At 40.4% G+C, this 21,155-nt stretch overlaps 1 protein-coding gene and 1 long non-coding RNA gene across 4 annotated transcripts in view; one reads left to right on the top strand and one right to left on the bottom strand.

Annotated features, from left to right (window-relative positions):
- tp53bp2a (tumor protein p53 binding protein, 2a) overlaps window positions 1-19,872 on the top strand; it is a 21,023-nt gene extending 1,151 nt beyond the window's left edge. Inside the window, exons 2-18 of one of the 3 annotated variants that reach the window (XM_016500325.1) lie at window positions 348-433; window positions 548-692; window positions 1,132-1,245; window positions 3,578-3,645; window positions 3,801-3,902; window positions 4,349-4,523; window positions 6,084-6,265; window positions 6,360-6,530; window positions 8,109-8,274; window positions 11,135-11,245; window positions 11,339-11,854; window positions 13,133-13,845; window positions 15,579-15,716; window positions 15,962-16,095; window positions 17,202-17,368; window positions 18,451-18,650; window positions 19,076-19,872. In XM_016500325.1, coding sequence (XP_016355811.1) covers window positions 431-433; window positions 548-692; window positions 1,132-1,245; window positions 3,578-3,645; window positions 3,801-3,902; window positions 4,349-4,523; window positions 6,084-6,265; window positions 6,360-6,530; window positions 8,109-8,274; window positions 11,135-11,245; window positions 11,339-11,854; window positions 13,133-13,845; window positions 15,579-15,716; window positions 15,962-16,095; window positions 17,202-17,368; window positions 18,451-18,650; window positions 19,076-19,117 — 3,147 coding nt within the window. In that variant the 5' untranslated portion in view covers window positions 348-430 and the 3' untranslated portion in view covers window positions 19,118-19,872. The remainder of the gene's footprint in view (window positions 1-347; window positions 434-547; window positions 693-1,131; window positions 1,246-3,577; window positions 3,646-3,800; window positions 3,903-4,348; window positions 4,524-6,083; window positions 6,266-6,359; window positions 6,531-8,108; window positions 8,275-11,134; window positions 11,246-11,338; window positions 11,855-13,132; window positions 13,846-15,578; window positions 15,717-15,961; window positions 16,096-17,201; window positions 17,369-18,450; window positions 18,651-19,075) is intronic. The other 2 variants (XM_016500324.1, XM_016500326.1) reach the window with 2 other exon arrangements.
- The window catches only part of LOC107699142 (uncharacterized), a 12,680-nt gene continuing 1,869 nt past the window's right edge, over window positions 10,345-21,155 (bottom strand). Inside the window, exons 2-3 of the long non-coding RNA XR_001635424.1 lie at window positions 11,053-11,056; window positions 10,345-10,442 (exon numbers count right to left, since the gene is read on the bottom strand). This is a non-coding gene — a long non-coding RNA (uncharacterized LOC107699142). The remainder of the gene's footprint in view (window positions 10,443-11,052; window positions 11,057-21,155) is intronic.

Genomic DNA, 21,155 nt, shown 5'->3' on the forward strand with positions numbered 1-21,155 from the left:
TCCCCCCCCCCCCTTTAACTCCTTACAAGGAAAAAATTATTAAAAGTTTAATTTACGTTCCTTACATTACGTACAATATTGGTGGATCTACAAGATTATGACTCTATTATATCAAAACCATCACAATTGATTTTCCAAAATTAATTTGGAGGCATATTAACTTAGGAAGGTCAGTCTGCATTGGCTGTCAGAAGTCGCATACTCTCTCAGCAGGTGCTTCTGTTGAATAAGTACATACTTCACGAGCAGTAAAAAGGTTTGTTCCATATAATGTAGTATGAATGCAATCGTGTCGTGTGACCGGCAGCATCACATATTGTCCAGATTTTCAATCCTGATCCCGACAGCTCTGCACATTCTGCATGTCTTCTCTCTCCGAACCTGCTGAGGATCTGAATCAAGTGTGTTAAATCAGAGAGAGACGGAGAAAATGGTATGACGTCTATAACATTGCTGGCTGTTCTTGCTTAAAACCGAGCGGATCAGCCTGTGTGATCAAACTCCCCCCGTCCACCTCTCGGCCTCCACATCTGCTTGTGTTTTCCAGATGTTCCTGACTGTGTACCTCAGTAACAATGACCAGCATTTCACAGAGGTGCCCATCACGCCTGAGACCGTGTGCCGTGACGTGGTGGAGCTGTGTAAGGAGCCGGGCGACGCCAGCCACCTGGCTGAAGTGTGGAGAGGCTCAGGTGAGGGTTTAATGAAGAACGGGGCATCAGTATTAGACCTGTGTCATTCAGATTAGATCTGATTAGTCAGAACGGTTGGATCTAGCGCTCCAGATGGTTCTGCATTCAAAGAACATGAGGCACATGTTCAACCTAGAACCACACAACAGTCTAATCTTTGTACACGTTAAGTGCATTGCTGCACCAACATCAGACTCCACTTCCTAGCAAAGGAACCGTCTGCTGTGTGAAGCTCTGGGGAAGATTATTCTGCACGAAAATCAATAAGATGAAGATCAGTTCCAATTGCCAGCAGCTGCCTCTCTCTGTTATGGGAATTTTGGGGAATTTAACCACACTTTAGTGCCATAAATAGATAGTGCCATTGACTGGATGCTAAGTTGGTGCGATGTGGCTTCTAAATGTGTATGAATACATGTTTGTGTGACGATGAATGCAGAGCGAGCGATAGGCGAGAGCGAGAAGATGATGGGTCTGCTGCTGCAGTGGGGACAGGAGAGGCCCGAGGTTCGATTCTTTCTGCGTCAGGGCAGATCACCCAACCTGCTGACAGGTAAGCGACACATTAGACCCGTGCTTCAGACCGCAGTTCTTACCGTAGTATTTTACTGCTGTTGAAGTACAGGGAAGGATTGGTATATTCACTTCTGTTGCAGATTTACTAGATCCCAAAAAGTGTTCAGAACCACTGTGATCCCAAATCTCAGCCATACACACACACATAAGTACATTCACTGTATGGGTTACAATCAAAATTACTTTTCCAATTCTAAGGAATGTATTGGTGTTTGACCAAAAAAAAAAAAGATTTTTAACAAATATTTTACACCGGTCAACAAAAATGATTGCCAACAACCAATCTAATCTCATGAGATTATATGCCAAATGTTGGCAATGAAACTTTTACACAAGTGATTGTACTTGCTCCTCCTTCAGGTGGCATTACTGCTATAACAGCTAGGCTCCAACAACTTTGGACAAAAATATTGGATAATCAGGGCACGCAAAATTTCTAAATCCATGGTAGCCCTTCGGGCAGGTACTCTTCAGATTTTGGTAGCCCGAAAATTAATTTAACTAGCCCAAATAAAAAAAAAAAAAGACCTTTTTTTTTTTAAATATAGAAAATCAGATAGGAGTTTAAATGTCAATCAAAAATATTTTTAATACACAAATATCACCAAATATGAAGGAAGGAATTTTATTTCACTATTTAGGGTATCTGCAGAATTTTTTAAAATAAGTTTAAGGCAATTTATGACCCATTTTAAGAGCGGCACAAGTAAAATGAACACAGTATGAGTGGGGTTGGACAATGTTTGTGGTAACATACAGTACTGAGCCATTAAATTACATGATTTACAGTTCAGATACAGGTTTTCACAAAAACAAAAATCTTATACAGCATTTCAGCCTTTAGACCATTTTTATGAAAAGGGATAAATCAAGCATATAAATTGTCAATTTAAAATGTATAAATATTACTGTCTTAATTGTTTAGCTTTTTAGAAGGCACATTAACTTTTCTCATTTACAACTCTGTGTTTGCTGCGTAAAAACATCAGTTGATATTTACATTGATCTTACCATAAACAGCAAGAAAGGCTTATTGGAAATGCAGATTCATTCTCTGCCACGAGGTGGCGCTTTAGGAGCTGAAATATTGTGGTTTCCCCGGTAACGGCTGAACACAAAGCAGCTCCGTGCTCATAAACGCTGCTTTATCAGGAATTAATATGCCAACGATACGTTTCTGAGGACAGTCGGTTCCCTTCGGATACATTCAAATAAAGACATCCACGCCGCGTTTTGACGCGAAGCGTGCAACGCTCATATTTATTCAGTGACATCATTGCCTTTTGAAGTTTAATCCAGCCGTATCGCGACTCTTGTCTTTTTGTCCCCAACTGTAAGACCTCTTGAAATTATAATTAAGACATTTCTTATTGTATTTAAGATAGCCCGTTGGGCAGAGTGGTGATACATTTTGGCAGCCCGACTGGAAAACACAATAGCCCCGGGACGTCGGGTTAGCGATTTTGCGAGCCCTGATAATATTTTTTAAAACATTGCACAACTCTCTAGTAAATTGTTTTGCTGTATAAAGTGCCTAAAGGCTAGGGCTGGGACAATAAATTGATGCATCGCGTTTCGTGGATCGATTCTGAGATTTTCGGAATGCATGGTGATTCTCTCTCGAATCGATTCTGAGCTTAGTTTTTAACAGCAGATGGCGCTCTAGGCTAGTTTTTAACTGTACACTCAAATGCTCACGAAGAAGAGCGCTTGTGCGTTCAGCTGAGTCATGTAAGTGGTTAAATGTACTTGCACATCGGCTTTTATGCTTTATGATGACATTAATGTAAACACAGCCCACTGTGAACATCCTTGTAATTCGCATTACGGCCAGATGGCCGTAAAACACCACTGCTGTGTCCTCACGAAAGTTTATCATTTGCACGCGTTTTTAAAGCTTTGCCAATTTAAACATTCAATTGATTTGAAAGCATTAGAAGAGGCGAAAAGCACACAAAGCGCAAGACGATGTGAAAGAGAACTCCATTCAGCACTCGCATGAACCCCGAACTGAGTTTCTCTTCCGCGTCTTCTTGCACTTTAACGGTCAAACACACCTTGCCAATTTGAACATTAAAACATCTATGTATTTAATTTATAAAGTGAAGAATATGCAATGCTATTTTACATTGAAGTATTCAATTTCTGGACTTGAACACCTACAAATCTAAAAATCTAAAGCATCTTTAATTTGTCTCATCATTGTTCTATTCATTTATTTGTGCGGTTGCTTGTAATTTGTTCATTAATTTTGTTCTTATTTACTGACTGTTCACTTGTTTTTCACTGGGCTTGTGTTTGTGTTTCAGACTCCAGGAGCTGGAATCAGAAGAGGAACGGAGTCAAGAAGCCCACAGACAGACGGCCGGAGAATGGAGTGAGTCTGCCTGCACTTGTGTGGCTTTCATTCCTTGTGTAACGTGATCCCGGTGTTTGACTCCCACATCTGAGAGCATGAGAGGAATGCAGTCTAGTTGATCAGGAAATGGATGAGCATGTGATGATTTCAGAGCCTGATGTTTGTGTGCGCAGGTGAGCAGCCCGTGGATGGACATGACTCTCGCAGAGCTGCAGGAGATGGCTTCCAGACAGCAGCGTCAGATTGACACCCAGCAGCAGCTCCTGGCCTCCAAGGTACAGGAAAACACATCAGAACGGGGAAAATGACTGAGTAGATTAGAGATTAATGGGAAGAGAGCACAACACTAGGTAGGGCTGGAAAATGAAAAAAAAAAAAACTGCTGAATTAGTGGTGGGAGATATGACCAAAATCTTATTTCACAATATAATATACTGTAAGTAATTTTGATTCATGATAACTATGTATATTACAATGTAGATACTTATCTTTGTTATTTACATATAAGATCAAGGATGCAAATGACATAAAACAACAGGATAAATACAACGGTGTTGTGTTCCTCATCATGTGCTGTGCGTGTTTGTGATGATGAGATGGAAATGTGGCAGGTTTTGTAACAGAGCTTTTATTGGAGTCAGCCTGATATGAAGTGAGCACCGACTGTGCATCAGGTGGTCAGTGAATGTGAGCATCCCGCTGTCCTCTCACTGTCCCGCAGGAGCAGCGCTTGTGTTTCCTGAAGCAGCAGGAGCACAGGCATCTGCAGACGTCCTCGCAGCAGAAGAAACTGCAGCATCTGAGGGACGCGGTGGAGAAACAGGAGGCGCAGCTGAAGATGGTGCGAGCTCTGAAGGGACAGGTGGAGCAGAAGCGCCTCAGCAATGGGAAACTCGGTGAGCGTCGCAGCGCTGCTCGTTATGATCTCCAGCAGTCTTGCTGCTGATATAACATACGTGTTTTCTTGGAGATTAAAGTGAGGTCTGCATAATGAGCTTTTCAAAGTACACCGTGCCTTCCTCATGATGCATTCAGCGCTCTCTGTTTGACAGTTGGTTAAATATTTTGCATCATTTATAAAGATGTGCACAGAATGCTTCTAGATGTAAGCATACAGTAATTTCCTAAATGTTCTTAGGAACATATGCAAAGCGTTTCTTAGTGCATCATCATGAATCATGTGCGTGTTAACTAGCACAAAATTTAGCAAGCTCCTCTAAGAAAATTGGAGCAGCCATGAATGATTCATTTGACAATCAACAATAAACTCTTTCATTGACTGTGTTTCTTAACTCTGCACACCATTCTCCGGTCAAGGTCCATCTTCTCATTAAACCTTTATTTCCAGAAACGTTTGCATGCTCCAAAAAGACTACGGATAGAGGAATATTCCTGCGTTATATTCTTTCACCTTCACGGTTTATTCTGAATAAACTATGCTCATTCTCCTTCTGCTCTTCTGTTGTCTCTTGCCATTCAAGTTATTTAAATCAACTCACGATGCCATACGATTACTGATTTCACAATATGATTTTCTCACGATTATAAAAAAAAAGGAGTAAAGACAAATAATAAATGAAAAGGTGTAATTTTATTATTTCTCAGACAAAATGCTGCACATTTCTTTGTGAAATTGAAATGTGTCAAATAATAAAACTAAATTGAAATTTTAAAGCAAATCCCAAATCAAATAAATAATACAATAAAAGAAATCTCTTCATATAAGCAAACGAAGGCTTTGTCTGTGCTCTTTCCATTTAAAATGAGAGGCAACCACTGCATTTCAATCACAATCCAAACAAAGACTCTGCATACATGCAGCATGAGCAGTTTCTGATTTAAAATTGATTGTATAATTTTGAAATCTGAAGCGTAAACAGAATGCTTTGTGAAACTGTACTGTACGAGACAGAAACGGCAGAAGTGCTGAATGAGACGCAGATTCTCTCTCTGACAGCAGGAGGCGCTCATGGAGCAGCAGCGATACAACGTTAACTTGGTTACCGCTGTAAACAAAGCAGCACTGAAACACAGCTTTAATATGAATTATACAGAGATGAGATGAAAAGAAAACACCATCTAAACTTTTCTGAAGACAGTGAGTTCCCCTCAGAGATGCATTCATATAAACCCCCACCAGCAGCTGTATCGTGATTCGTTTAACATCTCAACCGACATGAATCCTCTTGAATTGAGTGCATCGTTACATCCCTAATTCATTCCCTTCTTTATAAATCAATAAAACGAGAGAATGATTGAGTGCAATGTGGCCACGATAACTGTTTTTTTTTGCCTGCATGTCATGTGTGGTGCTCCTAAATATGACCACATTCATGTGACTCATTTGAATATTCTTGTGTACATATAGGGTCATCTCATATTCAGTGTTTTCAGCGCAGGCCCAAGGATTTTGAGCTCGTGCAGTGGAAGTTATTCTGTCTGTGTGTTTGTTTCAGTTGAGCAGGTGGAACAGATGAACAATATATTCCTTCAGAAGCAGAAAGAGTTGGTAGTCGCCGTGTCTAAAGTGGAAGAACTGAACAAACAGCTGGACACCCTGAAAAATGGCCAGCTGGATGCGCTTCACAGTAACCACAGCTCAGTGGCCGAGCTGGACAAACTCTACAGGGAACTACAGGTACAGGGAGCGTTAGGAGAACATTACAGCCTCGAGCCTCTGCTCGAAACATCTCACCTGTGTGTGTGTGTGTGTGTGTGTGTGTGTTCACCAGATGAGGAAAAACTTGAACTTGGAGCAGAGCGCTAAACTGCAGCAGCAGAGAGACAACCTGAACAAGAGGAACCAGGAGGTGGACACCATGGACAGACGAGTCGGTGAGCTGCGAGATCGCTTGTGGAAGAAGAAAGCAGCCCTTCAGCAGAAAGAGAACCTCCCCGTGAGCGTGAGCCATTTTCTCTGTTCACACCAGCCCATACTTTAATGCGAATTTGACGAAAAGTCTTCCTTTACATTCATGCATTCGCTTTTATCCAAAGCACATTACAGAAGAGGAACAAAGCAGTTTGTCAAAGAGCCAGCAATAGTCATAATACACAATGCCAGGTTTATTAGACAACTAGATTAGGAAGCAAGCTACAAGAATGGGAAAGATGCAGAGGAAATGTTCTTTTGGTTCAGTGCTTGCAGAAGAGGAGCGTCTTCAGCTGCGATGGTCTCAGCAGTTCAGGTGGAGGTTGGCAGCTCAATCCAGCAGAGAGGAACAGAGAGGGTGAAGGTTTTGGACAGTGACTTTTTGCCTCATGATGAAGCTGTCACTCATTCAGTGACACTCACTGTAAAGTTGTTATATATAAAACTGTCAGTAAAAGGCTTATATAGGCTTTTTTCCCTTCTCAAAACGTAAACAGTGAGTTTTGAGAGGCTATGTGATATTGTGAAAAATGTAAGAAAATTAAGAACAAATTTTGACGTTAACTTGATTTTATGAACTCAGTTCAGCAAGTGCCTTCTACTAGAACATATTGTGCATATGAGTCAGAGGAATCAAATGATTTTAGCAAGAGCAAAGGTTTTTGGTATATTTTTTTGTACCTCTTTTGGCCTGTAGATGGCACTATGCTGAAGAACAGAGGCCTTCAGAGCATGTTCATACGTTTTATACAAAGTTTCATTTAAAATACACAAAAGCTACAGCTTCAATTATTGTGTGTAAAATCGAAAAAGTACTACTTTTGGATAGTCAAAAATTATCCCAATAACAAATTTCCAAATTTCATTCCAATACAGCTGTTTGTAAAACAGTATTTTGAAAATTCCCGAATTCAGTCGGGGCAATATGGATGACTCTGGATGTTATACCACAGGACTCTGAAAAGAGACCGGGATCATGGGCCGATTTGACAGATTTTATAAGTAGGGATTAGGGGTGGGTGATATGACCAAAAATTCTGCATTGTATAAAGTAATCAAAAGTATTAAAACACTGCATATTCTTCACTGTACAAATTAAATATATATTTCTTCTTATTAAAGTTACAAAAGTGATTTTGTCAAGAACAGCGAGAGATTTTCTCTTGTTTGATTGACATGAATGACAGACAGACTGCTGTCACTTTAAGATGCGAGTTCTCTTTTGCTGCTGATTGGATTTCAATGGCTTCAAATCACTTGTTTTTAAACCGCACTGCTTAAAAAAAAAAGTGTGAAAACAATGAGTTTGCATGACCACGTAGCACAGCAACGTCACGTGAGTGAGTAACTGCGATATTTCTACCAGTTAATCGAGTCTACTGGTATATCGCCCACGCCTAGTACGGATGTAGGTGCTTAACAGGTTTAACATTGTTTATTTTGAAAACAATTATTTACTGTTGCTTTAGATTTTTAGAAAAGCTAAATATTTGGATTAATGTGTATAGTAAAATCAGTATCAGGCACACAGAGTCCATAGTGATTTCATATTGTCCTCGTTTTGCTATGATCGGTGTGTGGTTTCACTGCTGATATGTTCTTATTCCAGTTGCCTTCAGATGGCCAGACAGCGCAGCAGACAGGACCGGCCCGTGTGGCTGCTGTCGGTCCTTATATCCAGTCCTCTACGATGCCCAGGGGCCCCTTTAAACACACTTACCCAGAAGGCACAGCGACTGTACCACATCAGGACAAGACCACTCACCCGGACTCAGGTTTGCAGATCACTGGTTTACATGACCCAAAGAACTATGCTGTCTGTTCAGTATGTTCAGTTAGTGTGATCTAATTATTAAAAATTAATTATTGCCTCTGCTTTATATGTAATTCTGAAACTTCATGTTTACTGCAGGTTAGCAGTAGAGATGGCAAACATGCACACAAAACCATGTTGATCTGATTTCCCTGTATCTTTGTGTTGGGTTCTGATTGAGATGCTGTAATTATTTTATATTGTGCATTCAGCCACAGATGAACAGTTAGCAGCTTTATCAAAAGAGATTAAAATAGCAAATATAATTTGGTACAATATTACAAGAAAACAGTAACTTAGACATGATGGCTAGCATTTGAAAGTTACTATGCACTGTACACATCTTATTCTCCTAATTTTTTTCTTTTTTTTTATACAAACTTTTTAATACATCTGGGAGGTGTTCCCATAGCATTTTGTTTTCTACATAGAGAACCAGTGTTACGTATGTAACGGAGATGATCATTTTAGAATATAGAAAATGATCCTATGCATTGAACTTTAAATTTCAATTTCAGTTTTTATTCTTTTAAGGACCTGGTGGTGCACAGGCGTGTTGTTGGGAGAGACATTTCAGTCTAACTCTGTTTATGTAGCTCAGCTAGTAGAGCACTGAGCTAACAAAGCCAAGGTCATGGCTTTGACTCATATGGGAACACATATTGATAAAATGTGTACTTTGTCTGCCCAGTGCGTAAGTGTATGTGTAAATGATTAGTTTTTGACAAAATATGCAGTTACTGCATTTTGCCTTTGTAAGAATAGACAAATCTACAGAAAAGACAGCATTTTTAGTCTGTGGTCCAGTATGCAGGCTTGTCTAATCCATTCATTCAGAGAGAGTGTTCTGTTTAACAGACAGTTCACTCAAAAATGAAAATTCAGTCATTTACTCCTCATGTCGTTCCAAACCCATAAGACTTTGGATCTTTGAAACACAAATAAACATATTTTTAATGAAACCTGAGAGATTTCAATCCCTCCATTGAAAGTCACATACAGTGAAGATCAAAATTAGAGAGCAACCTACAATTTCCTAAATTTCAAGGTCACTGCTTAGCCCTATTTGAAGTTATCCTAGAAGGGCAGTTTTTTCAGCATATTTCATAACCTAATTGTATTCTGAAGCACAATATAAAAAACTTAAATGAGATATTTGAAAAATAACTTATCAAAATTCGAGAACACCTACAGATACATCCAAGTTATTGGTGTTAATCTGGCACCTGGTGCTAATTTCCAGTGTTTTATATAACAAACCATAGAGCAACCTACAATTTCCTAAATTTCAAGGTCACTGCTTAGTCCGATTTTAAGTTATCTTAACAGGAGTAGAAGGGCAGTTTTTTAAGCATATTTCATAAAGTAATTGTATTCTGAAGCGCAGTATAAAAAAACTTAAATAAGATATTTGAAAAAAACTCTGATCAAAATTAGAGAACACTTACAGATACCTCCCAGTTATTGGCGCCAATCTGGCATCTGCTGCTAATTTCCTTAATTATCGTTTTAGTTGCAATCTTCTTTCGTGCTACAGTGGTTATTGTTCTCTAATTTTGATCACTGTGTTTTCCACAAAATAGGCTTTTGTTGAAATGCCTTGGTTATTTTGTCAAACATGTTAGTAGAACAGTGGTATACCTACAGCTAATATTCCTTCAAATTTTAAGCGATGAAGATTAACAATATTTCATAAAAAAATCAAGTATTTATAGATTGTTCTCTAATTTTGATCTCCACTGTATATCACATAAACATTGATCAGCACACATACATAGAGTGCATAAACAAGCTCAAATGTGTGAGAAACAATGAGGTTTGTTCTCGAGCGTCAGGCAAGTGCGATTGAGCTTCTGTTTTTCCTCTTTATAAACTTTTTGAAGCCTCAAATTTCTGCTTACATGGACTTTCAAGGAAGGTACAGAAATCTCTCTCAGTTCTCATTAAATTGTCTTCATTTATGTTTGAAGATGAATGAAAGTGTTACAGGTTTGGACATGATGGTAAGTAAATGATGACAGAATGATCATTTTCTATTTTTGGCAACTGTAAAGGCCCTTTCACACCAAAAGTGAAATTAATAAGCCTCAGGCTCAAGGAAGTGCCTCTGCCCCTCACTCACAATATTTTCTTGTAAATTTAAAAGTAATGTGTTACTTTACTGGTTCCTTGAAAAAAGTAATCTGATTCCGTGGCTCGCGTTACTTGTAATGTGTTAACTCCAACACTGGTGGTTGTTGCTACATATACAGAGTTCTGGCATGAAACTCTAGATGGCGCAGTCCGATAGGTCTAACTCAATCTGACCTAATGACATCATTATCACATGGCACAGCTGATTGGTTCTCTCCTGTATTGGTAGCCAATGAGCTTGCTGCTCAACATTCAAATATATGACTAGTGCTTGCTGTAGCAGTTTGCAGCTTGCTTCAGAAACCCTCCACCTTCCCCAGCTCCACCTGTATAGATCTGCTACGAGGTGATTCATGTATGCTATGTGGGCTTATTTCATGTATGTTATATTTGCAGCAGCAATATTTCTTACATGCTCACCGCAGCATGTTGTGGATGTATTGGCAGTAGCAAGTCTCGGTACTTGCTCTGCCGCAGCAGTGTAGCAGATCTATTCCGCCAAGACCAAATACATTAACATTGTCATGTACATTACTATGCCAATCCCTCTGAGAGTTGTCATGACAGAAATGTGATTGTGTGTTCATGATGATGCAGTTTAAGGGACCTCACTCCTATACAGTCTGAATTTGACCATTATCATCAGAATGAGACTGAAATGTAATTTTGTCTGTCATGTCTGCATTCAGGCAAGGTGTCCTCAAAGAAGTTTAACTGGAGTTCAGCCGCTACAAAGACAGGCGGTAATCTTGGGTCGTCCAGTCTGCCACGCATGGTGACCCAGGCATCTAAAAACCAAGGTGACCCTCTACACCTCGCATCCCCATTGGATGTGTAATACCCAGTTAGTCTCTGATTAAATGTATTGTGAATTCTTTTGCTCCCTATACCAGATAACACAGAGGTGCTGAAGCGGGACCCCAGGGTGCGCCCGGTCTCCATGGTTGAGTCCATTGATCCACCGGCAACTTCTTTACGGAAGAACCAGAGCAGCGAGGACCTTGCGTCTCCTTACACTCAGAGCGCTGTCAAGAACACAGTCAAGGTTCCTCCTCCAGTTCCAACTAAACCGAAACAGGCCAACCTTCCCTCTGGTGGCCAGATGGGATACGGCAAGGGTGCCCTCAGTGCCGGTACCTTCCCTGGGAAGAGTAAACCTTCCACTCAGCAGCTGCCCACTGGATCCCAGTCTGGTAGTACTTTACCTCTTCCCTCCAAACAGGAGGCTCCCCCAGCTGCCACTGTACACCCCTTCAGCCTCGAGCCTCCTGGGGCCAAAGACTCTGGTGGGCAGGTCCTGCACAAGCCCCAGATGCTGACCACCAGCTCCATCTACTCCATGTACACGCAGCCGCAGGGAGCGCTGAGCCGAGCCCAGAACCAGAACCGTGGCAGCAACTTCAGCAGCGGTGAGTGAATCATTGGACACTTCAACACACATGACTGGATTCATCCCAACGGCCCGTTCACATCAGAATAATAGATGCAGGAACACTATCAGAACAACAGAAGAGTAGGAAAGTTGCTCACACTTTATATGAGGTAGCCTTAACTATTACGTACTAACATTAAACTATGATTTACTGTGTAACTACATGTTGTTCTGGAAAATTCCAACCATCACTAATGAGTTTGAGGAATGGTTAGGTTTAGCAGTAAGGGTTGGGTTACGGTTAGTGGTTAAGAGTGTCGCTACAAATGTTAACTAAATGCAAGTACTTTAAACACATTTACTGCACCAACTTGTATGTTTGAAGTCCTTTGCATGGTGGAATGTATTTCAGGTGGGATCATTGAAGGTCAGCAGCAAAAAACACTTGGTAAATGAAGTGAGCGCAAATCCATAAACTGTATTTGTATTATTTAATACACTGTATCTTAGAGTTTATAAGCCAGTACCTCCTCTGGTCAAATCAGAACATGCAAGTACCACCTAGTCACAATATTGATCCTTCTGTTTGATATAAATATTACTGTAGTTAAAGGGGACATCGGATGACATTTTCACTTTTTTTTTTTTAGCTTTTTTTGTATTTAGTTAGGATTCTGGCTTATCTGCCAGCTCTGAAAAGCTGAAAACACGCAGCCAGTTTGTTATGGGCTGTCTGAGTTTGAAAATGTCATCCAGCGAGCTGTTTTTCTATGTATATAGCTAGCTATTTGAATAAGACCACCTTTAAGCCATATACGGATATATTCACGGGTCTTGTGTCGACGCCCCACGGAAGAGAGCTACTTGCGTCTGACCTTGACAGACTGAACAGAAGAAAATGATCAGAAAACATTCCCACATAAAAGTAGGCGGAGCCCCAGAGCACACCTGCCTGTTGCGTAATAACCACAGAGCACTGGTAATTTGAAGGTGTTCACCAGCGAACTTTTCTGGAATGTTTGCTTTGGCAAGCTGTTTCTATCACCTGAAACAAACTCCAAACAAACTTAATTTTGGCCTGATTTTGTTCAAAATGACATCACATCAGTTTGTTCTTTGATTTTGCTTGAAAGTATATCAGGGTCTTAAACTAGCTTTCTAATAAACTTGGCACTGTGCACTATGAATAATGTTGGTTCTGTGCCAAATGGCGTTGGATGAAAGCGTGAAAACAGTATAAAAGCATAAGATTATTTGTGATTATTTTAATCATGATTTTGATATTTGAGTTGTTTTTGTCTTCATGCACATGCAGTTTATGGGAAACCAGTGACCCCCGCAGGCCAGCAGTCTCAAAACCAGCACCCTGAGAACCCATACCTGGACTCGTCCAGTGGCCCAGAAACAGAGAAGGACCACAGCGCTGGAGGATCTGAGAGCGAGCGGATCCCCAGACCTCTCAGTCCCACCAAACTGCTGCCCTTCATCTCCAACCCCTACCGCTGCCAGAGCGACGCCGACTTAGAGGCTCTCAGGAAGAAACTCTACAACGCACCAAGACCCCTGAAGAAACGCAGCTCCATCACGGAGCCCGAGGGCCCGTGCGGCCCCAACATCCAGAAGCTCTTGTACCAGAAGACGACTCTGGCCGCTATGGAGACCGCAGTGAGTCCTCCTGGAGAAGAGAAGAAGGAGACGCCCGCAGATCCTCACAGAGCTGATGAAGCTTCACTTGAGGGAGCAGAGCAGCCTGTTCCTGAGCCAGCGGTATCCTCAGCCGCCCCAGACACTGACCGAGAGGACATCCCTCCTCCACCACCTCCACACCCGGCCCCACAGCCCCACGCTTCGTTTTTACCTACACCGCCCCAGCCGGACAGCCCTCCACCTCCACCTCCTGACAGCTTCACGGAGGACTTTCCTCCGTATCCTCCTCCTCCTTATCCCAGCGGCGCTGAGCAGGAGAATCCAGAAGACACGTTCAACATGAAGCCACCAGAGGTCACCGGCCAGGTTCCCTTCCCACCGGTAAGTGCCCTAAATAAGTCTTGACTCTGCTGTATCATGTACAGTATATATTGAATACTCTATACATTATAGACCTCAGCCAACGGGATCTAGTTATCATCTCAAAATTAAATGCACTTGTGTTTTTTTCAGTCCAATTTTGATTAAAAGCATCTTTTGTCTGATCAAGTAGGTTCTGCAACTAGTCGAGATGGGTTTGTGTTGACGAGTCTTAAGTCACATGACTTTGGTTGCACTTGTCTTAAATAGAGATCACAGTAGGAAAATTTCATGTCAAAATGCACGTCATTAGCTTTGTGTGATCACCTGTATGTTAAAGTGAGAAAGTGAACCAATGATGAGAGCCGAAATAAAACTAGTAGCCTCAACACACAGCTCCTCTGGGCATAATAAAATGAGAAATGGAATTTATGATGCTTTAATAACTAATACTGGAGTACAACAAGAGGGAGAATGGGGAATGTACTCATTTAATTGACCAACAGCCCTTTAGATTACATATAAAATGAAGAAGTTGTTAATTAAGGACTATTAGCAACAATAATGACAAAGGAAAAAAAGAAACACTCATTAATCTGACCTAAATAATTTGAATATATTTCAATTCCAGTTAATCCAAATGTTAACTCAAACTGTCAAGCGATTAAAATGTTCAGTCTAATTAATTACATGATGTACACAACTAATTACACAACTATCTACTTAACATTTCAACAGCTACTTAATTGCAAATTAATCACACATAAACTTTTGGCTAAGAACCCCCCCCCCCCCCCCCCCCCTTTTTGTTTCACCAACACAATTTTTAAAGCCATTATTGTGTTATGTTCAGCAAAAGAAAGCAAGCAATACAGGTTTAAAACAACACGAGGGTGAGTACATGATGACAGAAATTACATTTTGGGTGAACAATCCCTTTAATGAGGTTTTATTAATATGGAAATATGAATTAAATAAGAAAATAAAAGTGCCAGTAGGTGGCAGTAAGTGTGTTAATGAATAAATCATTGAGTCATTCATTCGTTCATTCATTAATTTATTCATTCATTCATTTGATTCGTTAAACTGGCTGATTGATTTACGAGTGAAGTAAATGGTTCTCTTTATGAATGAGTCATTGAATCATTGGTTCACCTGATTTGTTCAAAATACGGATTCATTCAGAAACTGTGTTGCTCAGAGACGCACAACAGTTCTGGCTGTGGCTTTAATAGGTAATATTTGCATTGAGCAAAAACTATTTTTTTTCTGTCTAAAATACGACACGATATTAAGTTCTTATTGAAAAGCTGTTTCTCTGTAATGTTCATTGGTGAGGTGAATCTTCATAGATTTCACACACACTGAAATGACTTGGAGAAATCTAAATTCTGAATAGTTATCAGCTGGAGATAGCAAATTTTCATTTTGTTGATAACAGAACAGTGGGTAGAAACTCTGAGACATCTGCATAAAATGTGAGCTATAACATGCAATGCTCACTCCCTGCTGTTCCGGTGCTCAGCCGTAGTATAAATGTGGTGTCGTTTTGTATGAAGTCAGTTCAGTTGGTTTCAGAGGCAAAACCTAGAGATTCTGTAGCGTTTGTAATGATGAATTTCTTCTGTGTTTGGAGATCTGTCCTGTGTAATGATTGTGAAATGATTGAGCTCCAGCCCTTCCTGTATAACTTGTAATAAATGCAAGTCGCCTTGGATAAAAGCATCTGTCAAATGCATGTGTTTTCTGTGCAGGGTAAGAGGACGAACCTGCGTAAGGCCGGATCCGAGCGCATCGACCACAGCATGAGAGTGCACTTCAATCCTCTGGCTCTGTTACTGGACTCATCACTGGAGGGAGAGTTTGATCTGGTGCAGAGGGTCATTTACGAGGAAAGTCACATTTCACTGTTCTGTGTGTGAGAGTGCGACTGATTATTAGTGCTTTAGGTTAGGGATGCGCCGATACCGATAACCAATAATTCTTTATTTTTGAAAGCCGATAACCGATATGTTGGCCGATAAATCTATATCCAAATTTTTATATACTTTTTGAGAGCCTGATTACAAAAAAGGTCTCATCATGGTATCATGACTTCAGGAATATGGCAGTGGTATGATGAATGGGTGTTTTACAGGTTGAGGATCCCAGTCAGCCTAACGATGAGGGAATCACGGCGCTGCATAATGCAGTGTGTGCCGGCCACACAGAGATCGTCAAATTCCTGGTGCAGTTTGGAGTCAATGTTAATGCCGCTGACAGTGACGGATGGTGAGGAGCGTTACATCAGATTGCATGTCGTACAGTCACACAAACAGTGTTCATTCACATGCCTCCTCATCACTGAACAGTAAGACAGGAATTCAGGCTTTAGTGCAGCTTCAAATGTGAAAATCTGAAAATATTGACTGGTGTTGTGTTGTCGCGAGAGCGCGACTCTCATGATACAACACATGCACGCTGTACTGTTTGCAAGCAGAGGAAGAGGAACACTACTGTAATATTGCTGTAATACAGCGTTCCTCTGCTTGCAAAAACAGTAGGGGTTGTATCATCAACACAACCCGCATGAGTCGAGGTGCTTTCGTGGACCAGAGAAGAAGAAGCTCTCGTGAACACGTGTAGGAGATTGAAGCGGAAGTGAAGAAATGTATGAATATAGTCATTATTTTTTGGCACACAAAAAGCATTCCCGTCGCTTCAGGAAATTACAGTTGAATCACTGGTGAAACATGGACTACTTCCACGATGTTTTCTTGTTTAAAACTTGTACGTTTTGAAACTGTTTATTTGGTTGATAATTCTTAACACAATTGTTTTGATTTTTTGAAATTTGTATTTATTTTATTTATTTATACTTATTTAATAAAAATGCACAAATCAATTTGGTACTCGGAGGCAGTAAACTCATTAATTAATCATTTAAAAAAAAAGATCAAGAATCGGATTGTGAGATGCCAAAAAATTCCCACCCCGATATCTAAACTAAATAAAACATCAACATTGACTGAAACACTCCATGTTCCCTTTGAGACTTCAATATAAACACCTGCTTTTGTCATTGACTAATGTATTTGCATTATTAAACTGTAATATAATATACAGGCAAAATTATAGAACAGTTTAAAGTCAAATCAATATTTCATGTCACATTTATTGTATGAGTAGCTGTGTAATATGCAGGATGATCTACAGACAGCTGGTCATCATCACAAAATAAAGCCCTACAAGATTATATCAGTGTTTTATCCCTGACATATGAAACAAACATTAACAGGTTACAATAAAACAAAGTAAAAATAGATGATGATGTCCGTCCTCAGCCACATGCTGTTGTTTTGGTGGCAGTGTGTAACTGTGTGTGTGTGTGTGTTTAGGACGCCCCTGCACTGCGCCGCGTCCTGTAATAACGTGCAGGTGTGTAAGTTCCTGGTGGAGTCTGGGGCGGCCGTGTTTGCCATGACCTACAGCGACATGCAGACAGCAGCAGACAAGTGTGAGGAGATGGAGGAGGGATACGCTCAGTGCTCTCAGTTCCTCTACGGTGAGTTACTGCTGCTCCACTCTCTTAGACTGTGACCGTCTACTCTCACATTCAGAGAAAAAGCAGGATGTAAATCCAAGTTCAAACTAAAAACACATCTTTCTCAGTTGCGGTGTTTAATGACAGAGATCACCACTTTATCATGTGCAGATCAAACCTGAAATGATGATGAGTAACTGGAAAACGAGTTGAAATTGGACTAACAAATCCTAAACGAGGCCTTTGCCTCCTCATTTCAGAAAGCCACAGCTGTGACGACACTTCAGTTTAATTCAGAACGGTCTACAGACGATATTATTTGACCGTAGAATTTTTCTTACTTCTATTTACTGAACATAGCTTTCCACTGTTTCAGTAAGCAGTAATCCATGTCCATGCATTGCAGTGGTTTTCACGCGGTTAAGTGTGTTTCTCCAGCTCATGCATGACAACAACACTCAAACCTGTGGGGAAAAAGCTCTGTAACGCTCTGATCTTGAGGCTTATTTGCTTATGATTCCAGTGGCCCATAACACGACGCTAGCACAAACTTGAGGATGTAGAATTGGTTTAACACAACCAATCAAATCCAGCCTGCTTTCACTATAATCTTTCTGTCAGCTCGGGATCTGATCCTGAGTTTTCAGGAATGAGCACATGGAAGTGTGATGTTTATATGAAACCGCATCAAACATGGAAAGAGAATGTGAAAGGGCACGAGTCACTTCTGCTCTGAAGAAAATATGAAGAATATAAACACATTTAGACAACGAGAATTGTCTGGGATCCTGGGAGATGCACATTTGGACCCCTGGTGTTGGGTTTGTAATAAAAAAAATAAAAAGTAGTTGTTTTGCATGCACACTCAACCACTCTCTCTCAAACACACACTTGCAGTCAAACTAAACATATAGACCAATTATAGGTTTGTAAACATTCAGGATGCGCGCGCAGCTGCAAGTGACGTAACTGTGACGTCTACTCTGAATTGGTCTATTGGTTACAATTCCAGCATTATAACAACACTCCTATAAACTCATAGCGCTCTGTGTTCAGGCCTCGGTCGTGCATGTCGTTTCACAGCTCTGTCTCATGTTGTTCAGGCGTCCAGGAGAAGATGGGCATCATGAACCGAGGGGTGGTGTACGGCCTGTGGGACTACGAGAGCGCGCAGGACGACGAGCCGGCCTTCAAAGAGGGCGACTGCATGACGGTACTGCGGCGGGAGGACGAGGACGAGACCGAGTGGTGGTGGGTGCACATGGCCAGCCGAGAGGGATACGTCCCCCGAAACCTGCTGGGGGTGAGTGACGGCCTCCGAGGCTCACGTTCACACAGGACACTCAGAAATGACTGGGGGAGGAGCCAGTTATTACCCTTTTCACACTATAATAAATGTCTAAAAACGTGAAAGATTTATTGTATGTTTTTTTACTCAAGAAGGTTGTAGTTTAAGATCTGATGACATTTAGTGTAAAAATGTGCACAAATACAGAACATAATCCTCAGCACTGTAGTTCAATGACTTTAATATTGCTTCATTAAAGCCTGCTTTTCAAAATATGCATGCAATGTTTGCAAATCTAAAATGGATATTTCCAACTGATGTACTAAAGCAGAATACATAAACTGTCTGAAAATAAATGTTTTTGTGAAGCATCTAATGTGCCAAAGACTGAGTTCACTGCATGTGTGTGTATTATAATTGTTGTTTTTCTTCCTCAACAGTTGTATCCAAGAATTAAACCTCGTCAGCGGAGTCTGGCTTAAGTGCTTCAGTGAGGAGAACAAAGACCATCAACGTTAATAATCAATCCATCAACACTAGTTAACTTCCTCATGCTGGTTGTAGGACCATCTACTTGTTTGTCCCATTTGTATTGTTGTTGTTGTTTTTTGGTGTTGCTGTTGATATGTTACAGTAATGGCCACTTTGTCTTTTTTTTTTTTTTCCCACAAAACAATTGAATAGAAATTAGCTGTTTAGAATGTACTTTATATTTGTATATCAATAATTTTTCCACTGAGAAAAAAAATGTAATAGTGACCTGTGTTTTGCATCACAGGTATTTTGCATATGCTGTTCTTTCAGTGCTTTATTGAAAGGGAAGTGAAAGGAAATTCATAGTGTTGGAGATCTTCTGAATCGTGGGTAACATTTTTCTCATGCACAATGCTTAACAAATGAAATTAACTAGTTGTACAGTGCTAGTAAAGTGGAGTCAGAACAGTGAATTTCTGGCCCAGTAGTGAATATTCAGATAGTGAGTTACAGTATGTGTCCGGCACTGATCTCTCGCTTCATCCCATGACGCTCTGATCCGCAGTGCTGCAAACTGAGATGAGCACAAGATGGGTATATTCATTTTGACAGACACGGCTTACATGATACATTATTTTCCTCTGTTCAGCAAATATAACCTGCATTTTTACATCTTCATCCTCATGAGTTATTGGACAAATCAGCTGGAGGTTTAACATGATCAAAAAAAATAATTAAACACTGTGAGCTGAGTTCTCATGAATACTGTCGTCTGTGAAGTGGGTTTTGTGAATATATAGTAAGACATATATTATGCTGTTTTTCTGCACATGATTAATAATTCTGTTCTGATATTAATGGGTGAGAGTCAGCATCTGCTCGAGAGTGAATGATTTGTGCTATTAAATGGAGCTTCGATGGGTTTTTACAGAGGTTTTTCACATCTTGATTTTCAATCATTTGCACTTTAAAATAAGCTTCTAAATGTCTGTTCAGCAGTTCCTGTTTACCAGAAGACAATTTAGTAATTACGATATTTCTAATTTAGTGGTAAAGCATTTGCAAACATTTTACAAAATACACATACTCCCCAATACAGTGAGAAACATTCTGTTTTACTACCAAATCACATGTAATATCTATAATTAATTTCACTTGCACTAAAAGTTTCCTCATGCCATGATTTTGGTGCACATGAGTTCCTGAACATAATTAATGATGGGATACGCCTGGCCTCGAATACAGCTCTGAAGCGTTACTAGAGATAGTGTGGATTTAGTGTGTTGAGGACAGAATTTTCCATGGGTATTGTATAGATATAAAGCCTCCCTGTAGCTGAAATAGTAGAGCGAGCAGCTATAAACGCCAAGGTTGTGGGCTTGATTCCCAGGGAACGCAAGAACTGATCAAATGTATACCTGTGCAATGTTAGTCACTTTGGATAAAGTTGCTTTACTTAAACATTTGCACTGTTTTGCTCAAAATGAGGCCTGTAGAAGTCCATAACAGTGGTGTACTGAGTCTAGTGTAGCTGAAACTCGATTGATGTGGTCAAAGTCCTGACCGAAACACCACTGGGAGGAATTTGAACAAGCCCAATCTCTGAATGATAGGTCACTTCTGCCATAACCTAACATCAAGTGCACACTTTACAGTCATAGGGAGGACCAGCTCCCTAATCATTCTGAATTTAGAAAAATGTTTTATTTGGGTGTATAGTATATCACTATATGTATACAGTAACTCAGGAAAGTAAGAGAAAACATAAATACACAGTTTGACCAATCCATACATGAATCCTAGCCCAGTCCAGGTGGACTTAGGTAAGGTTTGTGGAACAAGATATTTATTGCAGTATTTTCCTTAAACCACATGAAATCCAAACTAGAGTTTTGTGGCTTTTGTCTTAAGGCATGCATACTGTAAGAAAAAGTGATGAAGACGATGAAGATCTCGATGAAGATGTTTATTGCAGAATAGCAGTGACAAAGTACATGTAGTACCTTGGGTTCAACGGAGTCAGAATGAACCTCGAGCATCCTACAC

The sequence above is a fragment of the Sinocyclocheilus anshuiensis genome, unplaced genomic scaffold (assembly GCF_001515605.1).
Source record: "Sinocyclocheilus anshuiensis isolate Anshui unplaced genomic scaffold, SAMN03320099.WGS_v1.1 scaffold166, whole genome shotgun sequence".
Classification (NCBI taxonomy): Eukaryota; Metazoa; Chordata; class Actinopteri; order Cypriniformes; family Cyprinidae; genus Sinocyclocheilus; species Sinocyclocheilus anshuiensis.